At 40.9% G+C, this 21,918-nt stretch overlaps 1 protein-coding gene across 3 annotated transcripts in view; it reads left to right on the top strand.

Annotated features, from left to right (window-relative positions):
* fxr1 (FMR1 autosomal homolog 1) overlaps positions 1-21,918 on the top strand; it is a 53,728-nt gene that overhangs the window by 25,122 nt on the left and 6,688 nt on the right. For all 3 annotated transcript variants that reach the window (XM_055861281.1, XM_055861282.1, XM_055861280.1), the window contains exons 8-15: positions 10,542-10,624; positions 12,809-12,861; positions 12,982-13,075; positions 13,174-13,245; positions 13,418-13,566; positions 13,677-13,770; positions 20,239-20,355; positions 20,494-20,664. In XM_055861281.1, coding sequence (XP_055717256.1) covers positions 10,556-10,624; positions 12,809-12,861; positions 12,982-13,075; positions 13,174-13,245; positions 13,418-13,566; positions 13,677-13,770; positions 20,239-20,355; positions 20,494-20,664 — 819 coding nt within the window. In that variant the 5' untranslated portion in view covers positions 10,542-10,555. The remainder of the gene's footprint in view (positions 1-10,541; positions 10,625-12,808; positions 12,862-12,981; positions 13,076-13,173; positions 13,246-13,417; positions 13,567-13,676; positions 13,771-20,238; positions 20,356-20,493; positions 20,665-21,918) is intronic.

Here is a 21,918-nt window from a genome sequence, read left to right as displayed (position 1 = left end):
TTCAGGCTTAGCATAATGGAATTCGTAAACTGGTTTAAATCTGAAAGTGAGGACAGACTATCAGCTGGGCCCTAAATGGTTATATGGTAATAGCTCTTGAGCCCAGTGGAATATTTTCACAAGCATATGTCTTATTGATTAGATTTTTTTTCTTCTTATTGGGACAGTGTCACAGGGACATAGGTGCACCAACATAAATACTGAATATGATTAGTCATAATTCATGTCTGTAATACTTATTTTGCTGGAAAGTTACATGTCTTTATACTATTATGTTTTTCTCACTACATTTTATTGTGGAAACAAACAGAGGACTCAGAATAACTTGAAAAACAAGGTTGTTTTCACAAATAGGATACTCATTTAGGGTTGTTTGCAAATTCTGCAATAATTACAGTGCCTATTCACACACCTTGACCTTTTCCACATTGTTTTGTTACAGCCTGAATTTAAGATGGATTAAATTGAGATGATCGTGTCACTGGCCTACACACAATACCCCATAATGTCACAGTGGAATTATGTTTTCCAATTGTTTACAAATGAATTAAAAATGAAAAGCTGAATGAAAGTCAATAAGTATCCAACCCCTGTTATGCCTATTTAAGTTCAGGAGTAAAAATGTGCTTAACAAGTCATATAATAAGTTGCATGGACGCATCTGTATGCAATAATAGTGTTTAACATTTTTGAATGACTACCTCATCTCTGTACCCCACACATACTGTAAGGTCCCTCAGTCAAGCAGTGAATTTCAAACACAAGATTCAACAAAGACCAGTGAGGTTTTCAATGCCTCGCAAAGGGCACCTACTGGTAGATGGGTAAAAAAAATAAGATTTATTTTTCTTTTTCTAAAAGACATTGAATATCCCTTTGAGCATGGGGAAGTTATTAATTACACTTTGGATGGTGTACCAATACACCCAGTACCTAAAAAGTTACAGGCTTCCTTCCTAACTCAGTTGCCGGAGAGGAAGGAAAACACTCTGGGATTTCTAAATGAGGCCAATGGTGACTTTAAAACAGTTACAGAGTTTAATGGCTGTGATAGGAGAAAACTGAGGATGGATCAACAACATTGTAGTTACTCCACTACTAACCTAATTGAGAGTGAAAAGAAGTAAGCCTGTAGGAAAACCTGGTTCAGTCTGCTTTCCACCAGACACTGGGAGATTAATTCACCTTTCAGCAGGACAATAACCTAAAACACAACTCCAAATCTACATTGGAGTTGCTTTCCAAGAAGACACTGAATGTTGAGTGGCTGAGTTACAGTTTTCTATGGCAAGACCTGAAAATGGTTGTGTAGCAATGATCAACAACCAATTTGACAGAGCTTAAAGAATTTGAAAATAATAATGGGCAAATGTTGCACAATCCAGATGTGGAAAGCTCTTGGAAAAAAGGTGCTTCTACAAAGTATTGACTCGGGGTGTTACTACTTATGTAATGGAGATATTTCTGTATTTCATTTTCAATAAATTAGCACATGTTTTCACTTTGTCGTTATGGGGTATTATGTGTAGATGGGTGAGAAAACTGCCCAGATTTAATCCATTTTAAATGTAGGTTGTAACACCGTAACACAACAAAATGTGGAAAAGTCAAGGGGTATGAATACTTTCTGAAGGCACTGCAATTAAAACATGTCTGGCTATAACTGTAAATATCAAATCAAGTGTTTATGTATCACTCAATATTTTCTACAGAATTTATTTTCAGAAAAATGCAGTATGCATTCTCCTGTATTATTTATTTCAGAAACAGTCTGTGTACAATTAGAATCCATTAAAATACTGTCTGTGTGGAAGGACAATGATGTTCCTGGCAGGTATATGGGAGCAGACTGGTAATAAAAAAATATTTTATATCGGCCACTAGATGTCACAAAATAGTTTAAAATGAAAGGATCAGATTCAATACATCCACACCGTGAAACATTCACGATGGAAAAGCACATTGTTTATGCACTGGGAGGGAAACACTTCCATTCAAATAAAGTAAAATAGGCCTATTTGCACAGCAAATTTTGGGTGTTTGCATGCTTCAGTTTACTCCACAGATTGATTCACAACAGTCCCAGCCACGACATTGGCCCCAAGCCACATTTATATTTATCTATTTTTTATTGAACGTTTATTTAGCTTGGCAAGTCAGTTCTTATTTACAATGACGGCCTACCAAAAGTCATAAGGTCTCCTGCGGGGACGGGATTAAAAATATAAAACATATATATAGGACAAAATACACATCACGACAAGAGAGACACCACAATTCCCACGGGGGGCCAATACAAAAAAAAATAAAAAAATAAAAAAAATAAAGTATGAATGTATGTACTTGTAAGTCGCTCTGGATAAGAGCGTCTGCTAAATGACTTAAATGTAAATGTAAATGTACAAGACTACATAAAGGGACCTAAGACAACAAAATAGCATGGCAGCAACACATGACAACACAGCATGGTAGCAACACAACAGGGCAGCAGCACAACATGGTAGCAACACAAAACATAGTACAACCATTACTGGGCACAGACAACAGCACAAAGGGCAAGAGGGTAGAGACAACAATACATCACGCGAAGCAGCCACAAATGTCAGTAAGAGTGTCTGTGATTGAGTCTTTGAATGAAGAGACGGAGATAAAACTGTCCAGTTTGAGTGTTTTTTGCAGCTCGTTCCAGTTGCTAGCTGCAGCGAACTGAAAAGAGGAGCGACCCAGGGATGTGTGTGCTTTGGGGACCTTTAACAGAATGTGACTAGCAGAACGGGTGTCGTATGTGGAGAATGAGGGCTGAAGTAGGTATCTCAGATAGGGGGAAGTGAGGCCTAATAGGGTTTTATAAATAAGCATCAACCAATGGGTCTTGTGACAGGTATACAGAGATGGGCAGTTTACAGAGGAGTATAGAGTGCAGTGATGTGTCCTATAAGGAGCATTGGTGGGAAATCTGCACCCTTACCTGATGATCTATGAAATATGACTCCGTAATCTAGCATGGATAGGATGGTCATCTGAATCAAGCTTAGTTTGGCAGCTGGGGTTAAAGAGGAACGATTACGGTAGAAGAAACCAAGTCTAGATTTAATCTTAGCATGCAGCTTTGATATGTGCTGAGAGAAGGACAGTGAACCATCTATCTAGCCATACTCCCAAGTACTTGTATGAGGTGACTACCTCAAGCTCTAAACCACAGGTGTCAAACTCATTCCACGGAGGGCCGAGTGTCTGCGGGTTTTCGCTCCTCCCTTGTACTTGATTGATGAATTAACATCACTAATTAGTTAGGAACTCCCCACACCTGGTTGTCTAGGGCTTTATTGAAAGGAAAAACCAAAAACCTGCAGACACTAGGCCCTCCGTGGAATGAGTTTGACACCCCTGCAAAAAACCCTCAGATGTTGTAATCACACCGGTGGGGAGAGGGGCATTCTTCTTACCAAACCCCATTTTGGAGGTGTTCAGAACAAGGTTAACAGCAGAGAAAACTTGTTGGACACTAAGAAAGCTTTGTTGTAGAGAGTTTAACACAAAATCCGGGGAGGGGCCAGCTGAGTTTAAAACTGTATCATCTGCATATAAATGGATGAGAGAGCTTCCTACTGCCTGAGTTATGTTGTTTGTGTAAATTGAGAAGAGCGTGGGGCCTAGGATTAAGCCTTGGGGTACTCCCTTGGTGACAGGCAGTGGCTGAGACAGCAGATGTTCTGACTTTATACACTGCAATGGTGCTGGCTAAAGCTAAAACGGGCGAGTGTAGAGAGTATAGAGATATTGTTATCCACGTCTGCACCAACGATGTTAGGATGAAACAGTCAGAGGTCACCAAGCGCAACATAGCTTCAGCGTGTAAATCAGCTAGAAAGATGTGTCGGCATCGAGTAATTGTCTCTGGCCCCCTCCCAGTTAGGGGGAGTGATGAGCTCTACGGCAGAGTCTCACAACTCAATCGCTGGTTGAAAACGGGTTTCTGCCCCTCCCAAAAGATAGAATTTGTAGATAATTGGCCCTCTTTCTGGGACTCACCCACAAACAGGACCAAGCCTGGTCTGCTGAGGAGTGACGGACTCCATCCTAGTTGGAGGGGTGCTCTCATCTTATCTACCAACATAGACAGGGCTCTAACTCCTCTAGCTCCACAATGAAATAGGGTGCAGGCCAGGCAGCAGGCTGTTAGCCAGCCTGCCAGCTTAGTGGAGTCTGCCACTAGCATAGTCAGTGTAGTCAGCTCAGCTATCCCCATTGAGACTGTGTCTGTGCCTCGACCTAGGTTGGGCAAAACTAAACATGGCGGTGTTCGCCTTAGCAATCTCACTAGGATAAAGACCTCCTCCATTCCTGCCATTATTGAAAGAGATCGTGATACCTCACATCTCAAAATAGGGCTACTTAATGTTAGATCCCTCACTTCAAAGGCAGTTATAGTCAATTAACTAATCACTGATCATAATCTTGATGTGATTGGCCTGACTGAAACATGGCTTAAGCCTGATGAATTTACTGTGTTAAATGAGGCCTCACCTCCTGGTTACACTAGTGACCATATCCCCCGTGCATCCCGCAAAGGCGGAGGTGTTGCTAACATTTACGATAGCAAATTTCAATTTACAAAAAAAAAATGAAGTTTTCGTCTTTTGAGCTTCTAGTCATGAAATATATGCAGCCTACTCAATTCCCTTTTATAGCTACTGTTTACAGGCCTCCTGGGCCATATACAGCGTTCCTCACTGAGTTCCCTGAATTCCTATCGGACCTTGTAGTCATAGCAGATAATATTCAAATTTTTGGTGATTTTAATATTCACATGGAAAAGTCCACAGACCCACTCCAAAAGGCTTTCGGAGCCATCACCGACTCAGTGGGTTTTGTCCAACATGTCTCTGGACCTACTCACTGCCACAGTCATACTCTGGACCTAGTTTTGTCCCATGGAATAAATGTTGTAGATCTTAATGTTTTTCCTCATAATCCTGGACTATCGGACCACCATTTTATTACGTTTGCAATCGCAACAAATAATCTGCTCAGACCCCAACCAAGGAGCATCAAAAGTCATGCTATAAATTCTCAGACAACACAAAGATTCCTTGATGCCCTTCCAGACTCCTTCTGCCTACCCAAGGATGTCAGAGGACAAAAATCATTTAACCACCTAACTGAGGAACTCAATTTAACCTTGCACAATACCCTAGATGCAGTTGCACCCCTAAAAACTAAAAATATTTGTCATTAGAAACTAGCTCCCTGGTATACAGAAAATACCCGAGCTCTGAAGGAAGCTTCCTGAAAATTGGAACGTAAATGGCGCCACACCAAACTAGAAGTCTTCCGACTAGCTTGGAAAGACAGTGACGTGCAGTATCGAAGAGCCCTCACTGCTGCTCGATCATCCTATTTTTCCAACTTCATTGAGGAAAATTAAAGAACAATCCAAAATTTATTTTTAATACTGTTGCAAAGCTAACTAAAAATCAGCATTCCCCAAGTGAGGATGGCTTTCACTTCAGCAGTAATAAATTCATGAACTTCTTTGAGGAAAAGATCATGATCATTAGAAAGCAAATTACGGACTCCTCTTTAAATCTGCGTATTCCTCCAAAGCTCAGTTGTCCTGAGTCTGCACAACTCTGCCAGGACCTAGGATCAAGAGAGACACTTAAGTGTTTTAGTACTATATCTCTTGACACAATGATGAAAATAACCATGGCCTCTAAACCTTCAAGCTGCATACTGGACCCTATTCCAACTAAACTACTTAAAGAGCTGCTTCATGTGCTTGGCCCTCCTATGTTGAACATAATAAACGGCTCTCTATCCACTGGATGTGTACCAAACTCACTAAAAGTGGCAGTAATAAAGCCTCTCTTGAAAAAGCCAAACCTTGACCCAGAAAATATAAAAAACTATCGAATCTTCCATTCCTCTCAAAAATTGTAGAAAAAGCTGTTGCGCAGCAAATTACTGCCTTCCTGAAGACAAACAATGTATACGAAATGCTTCAGTCTGGTTTTAGACCCCATCATAGCACTGAGACTGCACTTGTGAAGGTGGTAAATGACATTTTAATGGCGTCAGACCGAGGCTTTGCATCTGTCCTCGTGCTACTAGACCTTAGTGCTGCCTTTGATACCATCGATCACCACATTCTTTTGGAGAGATTGGAAACCCAAATTGGTCTACACGGACAAGTTCTGGCCTGGTTTAGATCTTATCTGTCGGAAAGATATCAGTTTGTCTCTGTGAATGGTTTGTCCTCTGACAAATCAACTGTACATTTCGGTGTTCCTCAAGGTTCCGTTTTAGGACCACTATTGTTTTCACTATATATTTTACCTCTTGGGGATGTCATTCGAAAACATAATGTTAACTGCTATGCGGATGACACACAGCTGTACATTTCAATGAAACATGGTGAAGCCCCAAAATTGCACTCGCTAGAAGCCTGTGTTTCAGACATAAGGAAGTGGATGGCTGAAAACTTTCAACTTTTAAACTCGGACAAAACAGAGATGCTTGTTCTAGGTCCCAAGAAACAAAGAGATCTTTCTTTTAAATCTGACAATTAATCTTGATGGTTGTAACGTCGTCTCAAATAAAACTGTGAAGGACCTCGGCGTTACTCTGGACCCTGATCTCTCTTTTGACGAACATATCAAGACTGTTTCAAGGATAACTTTTTTCCATCTACGTAACATTGCAAAAATCAGACATTTTCTGTCCAAAAATGATGCAGAAAAATGTATCCATGCTTTTGTTACTTCTAGGTTAGACTACTGCAATGCTCTACTTTCCGGCTACCCGGATAAAGCACCAAATAAACTTCAGTTAGTGCTAAATACGGCTGCTAGAATCCTGACTAGAACCCCAAAATTTGATCATATTACTCCAGTGCTAGCCTCCCTACACTGGCTTCCTGTTAAGGCAAGGGCTGATTTCAAGGTTTTACTGTTAACCTACAAAGCGTTACATGGACTTGCTCCTACCTATCTTTCCAAGTTGGTCCTGCCGTACATACCTACACGTACGCTATGGTCACAAGACGCAGGCCTCCTAATTGTCCCTAGAATTTCTAAGCAAACAGCTGGAGGCAGGGCTTTCTCCTATAGATCTGCATTTTTATGGAATGGTCTGCCTACCCATGTGAGAGACGCAGACTCAGTCTCAACCTTTAAGTCTTTATTGAAGACTCATCTCTTCAGTAGGTCCTATGATTGAGTGTAGTCTGGCCTAGGAGTGTGAAGGTGAACGGAAAGGCACTGGAGCAACGAACCGCCCTTGCTGTCTCTGCCTGGCTGGTTCCCCTCTCTCCACTGGGATTCTCTGCCTCTAACCCTATTACAGGGGCTGAGTCACTGGCTTACTGGTGCTCTTTCATGCCGTCCCTAGGAGGGGTGCATCACTTGAGTGGGTTGAGTCACTGACGGGATCTTCCTGTCTGGGTTGGCGCCCCCCCTTGGGTTGTGCCGTGGCGGAGATCTTTGTGGGCTATACTCGGCCTTGTCTCAGGATTGTAAGTTGATGGTTGAAGATATCCCTCTAGTGGTGTGGGGCTGTGCCTTGGCAAAGTGGGTGGTGTATATCCTTCCTGTTTGGCCCTGTCCGGGGGTATCATTGGATGGGTCCACAGTGTCTCCTGACCTCTCCTGTCTCAGCCTCTAATATTTATGCTGCATTAGTTTATGTGTCGGGGGGCTAGGGTCAGTTGGTTATATCTGGAGTACTTCTCCTGTCTTATCCGGTGTCCTGTGTGAATTTAAGTATGCTCTCTCTAATTCTCTATTTCTCTCTTTTTTCTCTCTCTCTCGGAGGACTTGAGCCCTAGGACCATGTCTCAGGACGACCTGACATGATGACTCCTTGCTGTCCCCAGTCCACCTGGCCGTGCTGCTGCTCCAGTTTCAACTGTTCTCACTGCGGCTATGGAACCCTGACCTGTTCACCGGACGTGCTACCTGTCCAAGACCTGCTGTTTTCAACTCTCTTGGAGACCGCAGGAGCGGTAGAGATACTCTTAATGATCGGCTATGAAAAGCCAACTGACATTTACTCCTGAGGTGCTGCACCCTCGACAACTACTGTGATTATTATTATTTGACCATGCTGGTCATTTATGAACATTTGAACATCTTGGCCATGTTCTGTTATAATCTCCACCCGGCACAGCCAGAGAGGACTGGCCCCCCCTCATAGCCTGGTTCCTCTCTAGGTTTCTTCCTAGGTTTTGGCCTTTCTAGGGAGTTTTTCCTAGCCACCGTGCTTCTACACCGGCATTGCTTGCTGTTTGGGGTTTTAGGCTGGGTTTCTGTACAGCACTTTGAGATATCAGCTGATGTACGAAGGGCTATATAAATAAATTTGATTTGAAATTTGATTTGCACTCTTTGAGAGAGGTAATTAGAAAACCAGCCAAAGACCCCTCAAAGAATTGTCTACCGTATCAAAGGCTTTTTCCAAGTCAATAAAAATAGCAGCACAACATTGCTTAGAATCAAAGGCAATAGAGACATCATTTAGGACCTTTAAAGTTGCAGTGACACATCCATAACCTGAGCGGAACCAGATTGCATACCAGAGAGAATACTATAGACATCAAGAAAGCCGGTCAGTTGATTACTGACAAGTTTTTCCAACACTTTTGATAAACAGGGCAAAATAGAAATTTGCCTATAATAGTTAGGACCAGCTTGATCAACGCCTTTAAATAAAGGACGCACCGTGGCTGCCTTCCAAGCAATGGGTACCTCCGCAGAGAGGAGAAACAGGTTAAAAATGTAAGAGATCGGCTTGGCGATGATAGCGGCAGCAACCTTAAAGTAGAAAGGGTCTAAACCATCAGACTCAGATGGTTTTTTGGGGTCAAGTTTAAGGAGCTCCTTTAGCACTTCGGACTCAGTGACCGCCTGCGGGGAGAAACTTTGTAGCGCGGTAGGGGAAAAAGAGGGAGGAGCATCGGGGCTAGTCGCATTAGGAGGGGTGGGAGATGAGGAAATGTTGGATGGGCAAGGAGGCATGGCTGAGTCAAATAGGAATCCTAACTTAATGAAGTGGTGACTAAAGAGCTCAGCCATGTGCTCCTTGTCAGTAACAACCACGTAATCAACATTAAGGAACATGGGCAGCTGTGAGAAGGAGGGTTTCTTCTCCAGGTCTTTAACCGTTTTCCAGAACTTCTTGGGGTTAGACCCACAGAGAGAGAGAACTACTCCTTAAAGTAACTAACTTTGGCCTTCCGGATAGCCTGAGTGCACTTACTTCTCATTTGCCTGAACGAGAGCCAGTTAGCCTGAGTATGCGTGTGCCGAGCCTTTCGCCAAATGGAATTCTTGAGGTGGAGTAACTTTGCCAGATCACGGTCGAACCAGGGGCTGAACCTGTTTTTAATTCTATTTTTCTTTATGGGGGAGTGTTTGTTTACAATACCACTGAAAATATTAAAAAATAAGGTCCAAGCGTCTTCGACAGAGGGGATCAAGCTAATTCTATATCAATTTACAGAGGCCAGTTCATGAAGGAAGGCTTGCTCATTAAAGTTTTTTAGCAAGCGTGACAAATCAGGACAGGTCGTTTCACTGAGCAGCCATTGCGAACACAGGCTGTTAAACAGTGATCACTAAGGTCATTACAGAAAACACCAGATTGATACCTATCAGGACTGTTTGTGAGGCTAACATCAAGGAGAGTAGCCTTTTCTGGGTGTTTGGAGTCATACCTTGTGTGATTGGTAATAATCTGAGTGAGATTTAGGGAGTCCCATTGCTTTAGGTCTTGGTCAGGTGGTTTATGCATGTCCCAATTTAGGTCACGTAGCAGGACAAATACAGATTTAGTGTAAGGGGCCAGGAGAGAGTTTAGGGCATTTAGGGTGCTGATTGGGGACAATAACAACCAGCAACAGTCAACAAAGAGCTATTTGAAAGTTTAATGCTTAAAACCAGCAAATCGATTTTCTTGTCACCCATCTACGCACAATACCCCATAATGACAAAGTGAAAAGATGTTTATAGAAATGTTGGCAAATTTGTTGAAAATGTAATAGATAAATAGACTGTATCTCATTTACATGCGTATTCACACCCCTGAGTCAATACATGTTAGAATCACCCTGGACTGCTATTACAGCTGTGAGTCATTCTGGGTAAATCTCTAAGAGCTTTGCACACCTGTATTGTACAATATTTGCACATTATTCTTTGAAAAATTCTTCAAGCTCTGTCAAGTTGCTTATTGATATTTGCCATATTTCTAAAATGCACTCGCTCAGGTGATTTACAGTGTGCAAAAATCAATGATAGGCCTTTTTGATTTCCCCATTTTACAATGTAGCCAACCTAAATCATAGATTATATGTTGTGCAACACTGTGAAGTGTCACATTATTTACCCCATGTTTTCATTTAGCTAACTAAATCTGTTAAATGTAGGCCTATGTTATGGACAGCAATGTTGTATTCCTGGAGTATGGATTATGTGCACATTGAATTTGGCCTATCAATTTGCAAGTGCACTTCTAAACCTGTACCATTTGTAAACTTCTAGAACTCCTCCCCAGCATGCATTGCATGCCCAACATGGATGAACTGACGGTGGAGGTCCGTGGCTCCAACGGAGCATATTATAAGGTAAATCAATTCTTAACATTCATGTAAACTGACCATAATCATGTTTTATAAAACATGACTCACACATCTGTTCCCCAACTATTGTCAACAAACGTAAGCTAGCTACATACACGAAGCTAGATATGTGTTTTCACCATGTCTGACGTTGGTAGTTAGCTAGCTATTACGAAACGTTAGCTAGATACGCTATCTTGATGGCCAAATATTATAGCTATTTGGCCTCTTGTCCTTTTTTGTTGTTGCAACAACGTTTATTCACGTCCAGTTTGTCTTAACGTTACATGATTACGATATTAGTTTTCTTGGACGAAACGCTGAGGAATGTTTCTAACTTAATTAACAGCTAGTCAGGCGGGTTGTCTATTGTTAGCATCAACCAGCTAGCTAGGTACTAGCTAGTTAACTTGGCTAGCTGAACTAACGGGTTCGATTTGTCTTTTGACTTTGCTCGTCTTGAATCAGAATTGATCTGGGTAACTTTATGACCTGCTAGACTATCTAAAAGTGTATGTGCTAACCATATGTGTTAATCATAAAACAATTTTAAAGTAAAACGTTTGTTAAATTCATATTTTAATCATAGCCAGCTCACTGTTTTCATTTGCTCCTCATTGAAGTCTGAATATGGAAACTTATAGCTAGCTGAAATGTTGTGTATAGAGGGACTTGCCCGTTTAAGAACACACATTTGGTGAAAATGTTTGCACTCGTTGTGGATGTTGTTAGACTATTGCAAGAAGTTGGATATGTGAACAACACATTATCCTGAAGTTATTCCATGAATGCCCAGTCTCAGGCCCACTGATCTATGCCGTCAGCTGCTCTGTCCTCAGCTGTCGTCAGATTCAGCAGATACTTTAGGCACCAGGTCTATTTTTGTATTCACTGAATCAAAGATCCACATAGTGAAGGGATATCACAGTGCCCTGGTCGAGCTCTTGAATTCTTGAAACTGATTGAGTTCTTGACTAGAATAGACCTAAACATACCCTAGCTAAGCCAACAAGCTACAGTGCTGTGAAAAGTATTTGCCCCCTTTCTGATTTTTGGATTTTAGCTTATTTTTATACTGTATGTAATCAGATCTTCAACCAAAACCTAATATTAGATCAAGGGAACCTGAGTTTACAAATAACACAACAAATTGATACAGGTTAGTCTAGTGGTTAAAGCATTGGGCTAGTAACCGAAAGGTTGCAAGTTCGAATCCTCCAGCTAAGGTACAAATCTGTCTTTCTGCCCCTGAACAAGACAGTTAACCCACTGTTCCTAGGCCGTCATTGAAAATAAGAATTTGTTCTTAACTGACTTGCCTAGTTAAACAAAGGTAAAATAAATGTAATTAACAAAGTTGTGCAACACCCAATTCCCCTGCGTGAAAAAGTAGTTGCCCCCTTACTCAGTAACTGGTTGTGCCACCTTTAGCTGCAATGATTGCAACCAAATGCTTCCTGTAGTTGTTGATCAGTCTCTCACATCGCTGTAGAGGAATTGTGGCCCACTCTTGCATGCAGAACTGCTTTAACTCGGTGACATTTGTGGGTTTTCAAGCATGAACTGCTTGTTTCAAATCCTGCCACATCTCAATTGGGATTAGGTCTGGACTTTGACTAGGCCATTCCAATTTATTGCTTTTTAGCCAATTTCATGTAGATTTCATTGTGTGTTTTGGATCATTGTGTTGTTGCATGACCCAGCTGCGCTTCATCTCACAGATGGATGGCCTGACGTTCTCCTGTAAAATTCTGATACAGAGCAGAATTCATGGTTCCTTTTATTAAGGCAAATCATCCAGGTCCTGAGGCAGCAAAGCATCCCCAAACCATCACACTATCACCACAATGCTTGACCTTTGGTATTAGGTTCTTCCTGTGGAATATAGTATTTGATTTTCACCAGGCATAATGGGACCCATCTCATCCCAAAAGATTACTGAAGTTTGCCCAAAAAGCACCTGGATTATCATCAAGACTCTTGGAAGAATGTTCTATGGACAGATGAGTCAAAAGTATACCTTTTTGGACGGCTGTTTTGGTTCTGAAAAGATCTGAAAACATTCAGTATCAAAATATGCAAAAGTAGATCAAATTAGAAAGGGGGCAAATACTTTTTCACGGCACTGTATATATAATCTAGGGCTAGGGGAGCACTTCTGAATTTAAAGTACTGCTGTCCTTTCTCTAGGGATTTGTCAAAGATGTCCATGACGATTCACTCGCTATTGCCTTTGAGAACAAGTAAGTGTGGTATTCATCAGTTCTTGTCGGGTTGTAGTTTGTCATATCTATGTTGGAGTGATAGTGGTATTAGTTTGGGCATAACTTTGATACTGATCTAAATGCTTGTTGTTAATAAAGTTGGCAACCAGAGAGACAAGTTCCCTTTAGTGATGTTCGGATGCCACCTCCAGCTGATGGTAAACAGGACATCGGGGAGGGAGAAGAGGTGGAGGTGAGAACTGGCTCTCTATCTTCATAGAAATTTAACAGACACAGTTTCCTTAGGATGTCTTATTTTGAATTATCTCCCCTTGTTTCTCTCTGTACCAGATCTTCTCCCGGGCCAATGAGCAGGAGCCATGTGGCTGGTGGCTTGCCAAAGTGCGCATGATGAAGGGAGATGTGAGTAGTTAACTGTGGTTACAATTTCACTGGTCCCACAATGTAATTTGAGAGTGGTTTCATCAAGGAGATGTTTATTTGATGTTTGTCCTCTGGTTTCCTCATCCTGATATGTTATGTTTGTCACTTTCATTCAAGTCAATATGTAACCTGTATTGTGTTTACTATGTAGTTCTATGTGATCGAGTATGCTGCCTGTGATGCCACATACAATGAAATAGTCACATTTGAACGTCTTCGGCCTGTAAATATCAACAAGGCGGTGTCAAAGAGCTCCTTCTTCAAGTGCACAGTCCCAGTTCCTGATGATCTGAAAGCAGCGTATGTACCTTGTTTAAAAGTAGTTTTTGATTGTGATAGACTGGTTTTTTGTTGGATGTTATTTACATGCATTATAATTTAGAATCTGATTATAGTTCCTTCTACTTCAGGTGCGAAAGTGAACAAGCGCATAAAGATTTCAAAAAGGCAGTGGGAGCTTGTCGGATTGTCTACTGTACAGAAACAAGTAGCTTGGTTGTACTGGTAAGTATGTATACATCTTTCTGACACTCTTTCTTCAGTTCCAGCAGATTTGAGTATACCAATGAAATAGGGCTGGGAATTGCGAGGGACCTCACGATATGATATCATGATACTTAGGTGCCGATACGATATGTATTGGGATTCTCACAATTCTATATGCATTTCGATACTGTGATTTTATTGCGATTTGATGCTCCAAACATATTGCTCACTGTACAGTTGAAGTCGGAAGTTTACATACGCCTTAGCCAAATACATTTCAACTCAGTTTTTCACAATTCCAGACATTTAATCCTAGTAAGAATTCCCTGTCTTAGGTCAGTTAGGATCACCACTTTATTTAAAGAATGTGAAATGTCAGAATAATAGTGGAGAGAATTAATTATTTCAGCTTTTATTTCTTTCATCACATTCCCAGTGGGTCAGAAGTTTACATACACTCAACTAGTATTTGGTAGCATTGCCTTTAAATTGTTTAATTTGTGTCAAATGTTTCGGGTAACCTTCCACAAGCTTCCCACAATAAGTTGGGTGAATTTTGGCCTATTCCTCCTGACAGAGCTGGTGTAACTGAGACAGGTGTGGCCTCCTTGCTCGCACATGCTTTTTCAGTTCTGCCCACACATTTTCTATAGGGTTGAGGTCAGGGCTTTGTGATGGCCACTCCAATACCTTGACTTTGTTGTCCTTAAGCCATTTTGCCACAACTTTGTATGTATGTTTGGGGTCATTGTCCATTAGGAAGACCCATTTTATATATTTTTATTTAACCAGTTAGGCCAGTTGAGAACAAGTTTTCATTTACAACTGCGACCTAGCCAAGATAAAGCAAAGCTGTGCGACAAAAACAACACAGAGTTATACATAAACAAACGTACAGTCAATAACACAAAAGAAAAGAAAAATCTTTGTACATTGTGTGCAAATGTAGAAGAGTAGGGAGGTAGGCAATAAATAGGCCCTAGAAGCGGAAAAATAATTACACTTTAGCATTAATACAGGAGTGATAGATGTGCAGATGATGATGTGCAAGTAGAGATACTGGGGAGCAAGAGGGTAAGTAATAATATGTGGAGGAGATAGTCGGGTGTGCTATTTAGAGATTGGCTGTGTACAGGTACAGTGATCGGTAAGCTACTCAGACAGCTGATGCTTAAAGGAAGAGAGGGAGATATAAGACTCCAGCTTCAGAGATTTTTGCAATTTGTTCCAGTCATTGGCAGCAGAGAACTGGAAGAAAAGGCGGCCAAAGGGAGTGTTGGCTTTGGGGATGACCAGTGCAATATACCTGCTGGGTTTGGTGACGGATATGTAGTGAGGGCCAGCCAACGAGAGCATACAGGTCGCAGTGGTGGGTAGTATATGGGGCTTTGGTGATAAAACGGATGGCACTGTGATAGACTACATCCATTTTGCTGAGCAGAGTGTTGGGGGCTGTTTTGTAAATGACATCGCCGAAGTCAAGGATCGGTAGGATTGTCAGTTTTACGAGGGTATGTTTGGCGGCATGAGTGAAAGAGGCTTTGTTGGAAAATAGGAAGCCAATTCTAGATTTAATTTTGGATTGGAGATGCTTAATGTGAGTCTGGAAGTAGAGTTTACAGTTGTAACCCTCTCACCAGGCTCGAATTTGACTCTCACGATATTAACTTACGTAGAGTATCTCAACAGCATGGTATGTTCGGTGAGAAGGACATCTCCAATAATAATTCATATTGTAAACTGTCTAGGGTGATGACAATAGGGTATTAACTTCAGATTAACTGATTATAGGTTTCTGTTATTGTATCAGGATAGGCTATCCCATGCATTAAATTAAATTGAAACAGTAAATGGCAACATATATAAGGTTCAATATGTGTATTACATTTTCATAGCACAAAATAAAAAGAAATAAAAAGAAACCCCAATGAGTCGTGCACAATGTCCAAATTACTTAAAGCTTGCTTAATAACCCGTTGGCTCGCGTTGGATCTAAAAATAAAATGGCGCCACACAAAGTCCAGAAACACCTCACGTTGTGGTTACTCACTACTTGTAGATATTCCTTCAGCGAAGTATGGCAGTTCCTTGCAGGTTTCCTCACAAGATCCACAGCAAGCACCGCTATCAATGCAGACAGTACTCCTTAGCCGTAACCAATATCCCATGGGAACATGAACTCGTTAAGCTTTCCCAAGCAATTCTCTCTCGGTGTTACACGATGCTAGGCTAACCTCAAGGCTGGCAAATACCTCCACGATGAGACGGTAGCTTCAGTCTTTACTAAGTCTTAACAAAATTATAACTCTCTTATAAAATAAAATCGGTATTTCCCTTCATGTCTTAGTAGGTATGGGTTTTTGTTCTAGTTTTGTTGTCTTCTTTTAATTTTCTTCACCAACGGTCCTAATGTAAAAATCCATCCTTTTCTCAACGTCTCTCCCTCTCATTTTTTCCTTTCCCAGACCTCCCGTTAACCAGGTCAACTCCCATTGGCCACAGCTTAACTTCTTTTGGATCACCTCTTCAACAGCCAGTAAAACTGCAGGGCGCCAAATTCAAATACAGAAATACTCATTATAGAAATTCAGAAAACAAAACATATTTTACATAGGTTTAAAGATGAACTTCTTGTGAATCAAACCACTGTGTCAGATTTAAAAAATGCTTTACGGCGAAAGCATACCTTACAATTATTTGAGTACATAGCCCAGCAGACAAATCATTACAAACAGTAACCAGCCAAGTAGAAGAGTTACACAAGTCAGAAAGAGAGATAAAATTAATCCTTTACCTTTGATGATCTTCATATAATTGCACTCAGAAGACATTCATTTACTCAATAAATGTTCCTTTTGTTCGATAAAGTCTCTTTATATCCAAAAACCTCAGTTTTGTTCGTGCGTTTTCTTCGGTAATCCGCAGACAAAAAATTCACATTGTATCTGTAAGGTTCATAGAAACATGTCAAATGATGTTTATATTCAATCCTCAGGTTGTTTTTAGCCTAAATAATCGATAATATTTCAACCAGACAATAACGTCGTCAATATAAAAGGTAAACATGAAAGGCAGTCTCTCGGTCGTGCGCATGAAAAAGCTCTGTGACACGGCAGGGTCCACTCATTCAGACTGCTCTTACTCCCTCATTTTTCAGAATACAAGCCTGAAACAATTTCTAAAGACTGTTGCCATCTAGTGGAAGGCATAGGAACTGCAATTTGAGTCCTGAGTCAATGGATACTGTAGTGGCATTGAATAGAAAAATCCATTCAGGATGGTTTTGTAGTTTTCTCAGGTTTTCGCTAAATCAGTTCTGTTATACTCACAGACACTATTTTAACAGTTTTGGAAACTTTCGAGTGTTTTCTATCCAAATCTACCAGTTATATGCATATCATATCTAATGGGCCCGAGAAGCAGGCAGTTCATCCAAAATTCTGAATGCTCCCCCCTACCCTAGAGAAGTTAATCCAGCCACCGTGTCAGATTTCAAAAAGGCTTTACGGCGAAAGCAAACCATGCGATTATCTGAGGACAGCGCCCCGCATACCAACACATGAAAAACATATTTCAACCATGCAGGTGCGACACAAAAGTCAGAAATAACTATATAATTCATGCCTTACATTTGAAGATCTTCGTCTGTTGGCATTCCAAAATGTCCCAGAAACATCACAAATGGTCATTTTGTTCGATAAATTTATTCTTTATATCCCCAAAATGTCAATTTATTTGGCGTGTTTGATTCAGAAATACACCGGTTCCAACTCGCCTACAAAGTATCTAATAAGTTACCTGTAAACTTGGTCCAAACATTTCAAACAACTTTCCTAATCCAACCTTAGATATCCTAAAATGTAAATAATAGATAAAATTTAAGACGGAATATACTGTGTTCAATAGCGGATAAAAACAACGTGGAGCGAGCTCCAGTTTACGCTTGCCACACAGTCCACTTGGCTTGACACTCACAATGAACAGCCCTACTTCTTCATTTCTCAAAAGAAAAACATCAACCAATTTCTAAAGACTGTTGACATCTAGTGGAAGCCATAGGAACTGCAACCAGCTTCCTCATAAATATAGTTTCCCATAGAAAAACAATTGAAAACACAGTGACCTCAACAACAAAAAAAATCTGGATTGTTTGTCCTCTGGGTTTCGCCTGACAAATAAGTTCTCTTATACTCACAGACATAATTTTAACAGTTTTAGAAAACACTAAAGTTTCTATCTAAATCTACCAATTATATGCATATCCTAGCTTCTGGGCCTGAGAAACAATACTGCCCCCTATCCCAATGAAGTTAAGCATGTCCCAGTTTGGTCACCTAACAGTACAAACTCTGAAGATTGATGGAGGGGTGATCAATTCACATATGGTGTCCAGGGCACAACTGGGGACGGAGGGGGGTCTATAACAAGCGGCAACGGTGACATACTTGTTTCTGGAAAGGTGGATTTTTAAAAGTAGAAGCTCGAATTGTTTGGGCACAAACCTTGATAATATGACAGAACTCTGCAGGCTATCTCTGCAGAAGATTGCAACTCCGCCCCTTTTGGCAGTTCTGTCTTGTCGGAAAATGTTATTGTTAGGGATGGATATTTCTGGAATTTTGGTGGCCTTCCTAAGCCAGGATTCAGACACGGCTAGGACATCCGGGTTGGCGGAGTGTGCTAAAGCAGTGAATAAAACAAACTTAGGGAGGAGGCTTCTAATGTTAACATGCATGAAACCAAGCCTTTTACAGTTACAGAAGTCAACAAATGAGATCGCCTGGGGAATGGGAGTGATGCTGGGGGCTGCAGGGCCTGGGTTAATCTCTACATCACCAGAGGAACAAAGGAGGAGTAGGATAAGAGTACGGCTGAAGGCTAAAAGAACTGGTCATCTAGTGCGTTCGGAACAGAGAGTAAAAGGAGCAGGTTTCTGGGCGCAGAAGAATAGATTCAAGGCATGATGTACAGACAAGGGTATGGTAGGATGTGAGTACAGTGGAAGTAAGCCTAGGTATTGAGTGACAATGAGAGGTTTTGTCTCTAGAGGCACCATTTAAGCCAGGTGCAGTCACCGCATTCTGGGGTGGACCATAAGGGCTAGCTAAGGCATATTAAGCAGGGCTGGAGGCTCTACAGTGAAATAAGACAGATTACTAACCAAAACAGCAATAGACAAGGCATATTGACATTAGGGAGAGGCATGTGTAGCCGAGTGATCATAGGGTCCAGTGAGTATCATTTTCCTCCCTCATGAAGCCATCTATTTTGTGAAGTGCACCAGTCCCTCCTGCAGCAAAGCACCCCCACGCTTCATGGTTGGGATGGTGTTCTTCGGCTTGCAAGCCTCCCCCTTTTTCCTCCAAACGTAACGATGGTCATTATGGCCGAACAGTTCTATTTTTGTTTCATCAGACCAGAGTACATTTCTCCAAAAAGTAAGATCTTTGTTCCAATGTGCAGTTGCAAACCATAGTCTGTCTTTTTATGGCGGTTTTGGAGCAGTGGCTTCTTCCTTGCTGAGCGATATGTCGATATTGGACTCGTTTTACTGTGGATATAGATACTTTTGTACCTGTTTCCTCCAGCATCTTCACAAGGTCCTTTGCTGTTGTTCTGTGATTGATTTAAACTTTTCGCACCAAAGTACGTTCATCTCTAGGAGACAGAACGCGTCTCCAACCTGAGCGGTATGACGTCTGCGTGGTCCCATGGTGTTTATACTTGCGTACTATTGTTTGTACAGATGAATGTGGTACCTTCAGGCGTTTGGAAATTGCTCCCAAGGATGAACCAGACTTGTGGAGGTCTACAATTGTTTTTCTGAGGTCTTGGCTGATTTCTTTTGATTTTCCCATGATGTCAAGCAAAGAGGCATTGAGTTTGAAGGTAGGCCTTGAAATACATCCACAGGTACACCTCCAATTGACTCAGGCTAATTGACATCATTTATCAGAAGCTTCTAAAGCCATGACATTTTCTGAAATTTTCCGAGCTGTTTAAAGGCACAGTCAATTTAGTTTTTTTTAAACTTATGACCCACTGGAATTGTGATAGTGAATTAATCTGTCTGTAAACAATTGTTGGAAAAATTACTTGTCAAAACTATAGTTTGTTAACAAGACGTTTGTGGAGTGGTTGACGAGTTTTATTGACTCCAACCCAAGTGTATGTAAACTTCCGACTTCAACTGTATGTCTGCTGCAGAGGGATGAGAGAACTAGTTTGGATCAGTTATGGAAATAAGTCCTGAAAACAAATTGGGTCCCTATTTAAAAAGAAGATGGAGAACAATCTATGAAAGAAAAATACAGGAGTTTTGGTGCAGGCACAGCCAACTAGCGCCAAAATAATATTGTGATATTGTCAAAACGATACAATATATCGTCAAAAATAATATCCCAATATGTAACTATAAAAAAACAATCCCTTTCATTTAATGTGTTTTGACCATTTATTTACATTTATATTCTTGTTTCCTTGCAGTCCATAAATGAAGCCACAGTTAAGCGAGTGTCTTTGCTCAGTGACATGCACCTGAGGAGCATTCGTACTAAGCTCATGCTCATGTCCCGAAATGAGGAGGCCACTAAACATCTGGAGGTAAGGGCGATTTTCATTATTGCATCCTGGCATAAAAACACATGAATCCATGCGCATGACAGAATTAAATTGGATAATAGTCAAATGAATGGCATCTCTGAATGTAAGATGTTTCACTCAAAATGATCTCCTCTCAAGAGTACAAAGCAACTGGCGTCTGGTTTCCAAGAGGAGTTTACAGTCAGGGTGGACCTCATGGGCCTTGCCATTGGAAGCCATGGAAGCAACATTCAACAAGCCAGAAAAGTGCCTGGAGTCACTGCTATTGAGCTGGATGAGGGGAGCGGGACGTTCAGAATTTACGGAGAGGTGTGCTAATGCTTTTGCTGCTTCAAGACCTTATGAGTGAACTATAGACATGTACACTACCGTTCAAAAGTTTGGAGTCACTTAGAAATGTCCTTGTTTTTGAAAGAAAAGATACAGAAAAATGCCCCTCTAGTTTGAGAAACAGACGCCTTACAAGTCCTCAACTGGCAGCGTCATTAAATAGTACCCGCAAAACACCAGTCTCAACGTCAATATTGAAGAGGCGACTTTGGGATGCTGGCCTTCTAGGCAAATCCATATCTCAGACTGGCCAATAAAAATAAAAGATTAAGATGGGCAAAAGAACACAGACACTGGACAGAGGAACTCTGCCTAGAAGGCCAGCATCCCGGAGTCGCCTCTTCACTATTGACGTTGAGACTGGTGTTTTGCGGGTACTATTTAATGACGCTGCCAGTTGAGGACTTCTAAGGCGTCTGTTTCTCAAACTAGATGTAGACTAATGTACTTGTCCTCTTGCTAAGTTGTGCACCGGGCCTCCCACTCCTCTTTCTATTCTGGTTAGAGACCATTTGCACTGTTCTGTGAAGGGAGTAGTACACAGCGTTGTACGAGATCTTCAGTTTCTTGGCAATTTCTCGCACGGAATAGCCTTAATTTCTTAGAGCAAGAATAGACTGACGAGTTTCAGAAGAAAGTTCTTTGTTTCTGGCCATTTTGAGTCTGTAATCAAACCCACAAATGCTGATGATCCAGATACCTAACTAGTCTAAATTGGGCCAGTTTATTGCTTCTTTAATCAGGAACACATTTTTCAGCTGTGCTAACATAATTGCAAAAGGGTTTTCTAATGATCAATTATCCTTTTTAAAATGATCAACTTGGATTAGCTAACACCATGTGCCATTGGAACACAGGCGTGATGGTGGCTGATAATGGGCCGATGTAGATATTTCAGTAAAAAATCAGCCGTTTCCAGCTACAATATTAATTTACAACATTGTCTACACTGTATTTCTGATCAATTTGATGTTATTTTAATGTACAAAAAAATTAGCTTTTCTTTCAAAAACAAGGACATTTCTAAGTAGAGGTCGACTGATTATGATTTTTCAACGCCGATACCGATTATTGGAGGACAAAAAAGCCGATACGGATTAATCGGACGATTTATAATTTAAAAAAAATATACATATATATATCATACACACACACACATTTTTGTAATAATGACAATTGCAACAATACTGAATGAACAATGAACACTTTTATTTTAACTTAATATAATACATA

Source organism: Salvelinus fontinalis, chromosome 14 (assembly GCF_029448725.1).
Source record: "Salvelinus fontinalis isolate EN_2023a chromosome 14, ASM2944872v1, whole genome shotgun sequence".
Classification (NCBI taxonomy): Eukaryota; Metazoa; Chordata; class Actinopteri; order Salmoniformes; family Salmonidae; genus Salvelinus; species Salvelinus fontinalis.
The sequence above is the reverse complement of the archived record's forward strand: the minus strand, read 5'-3'. Positions and strand labels throughout refer to the sequence as shown.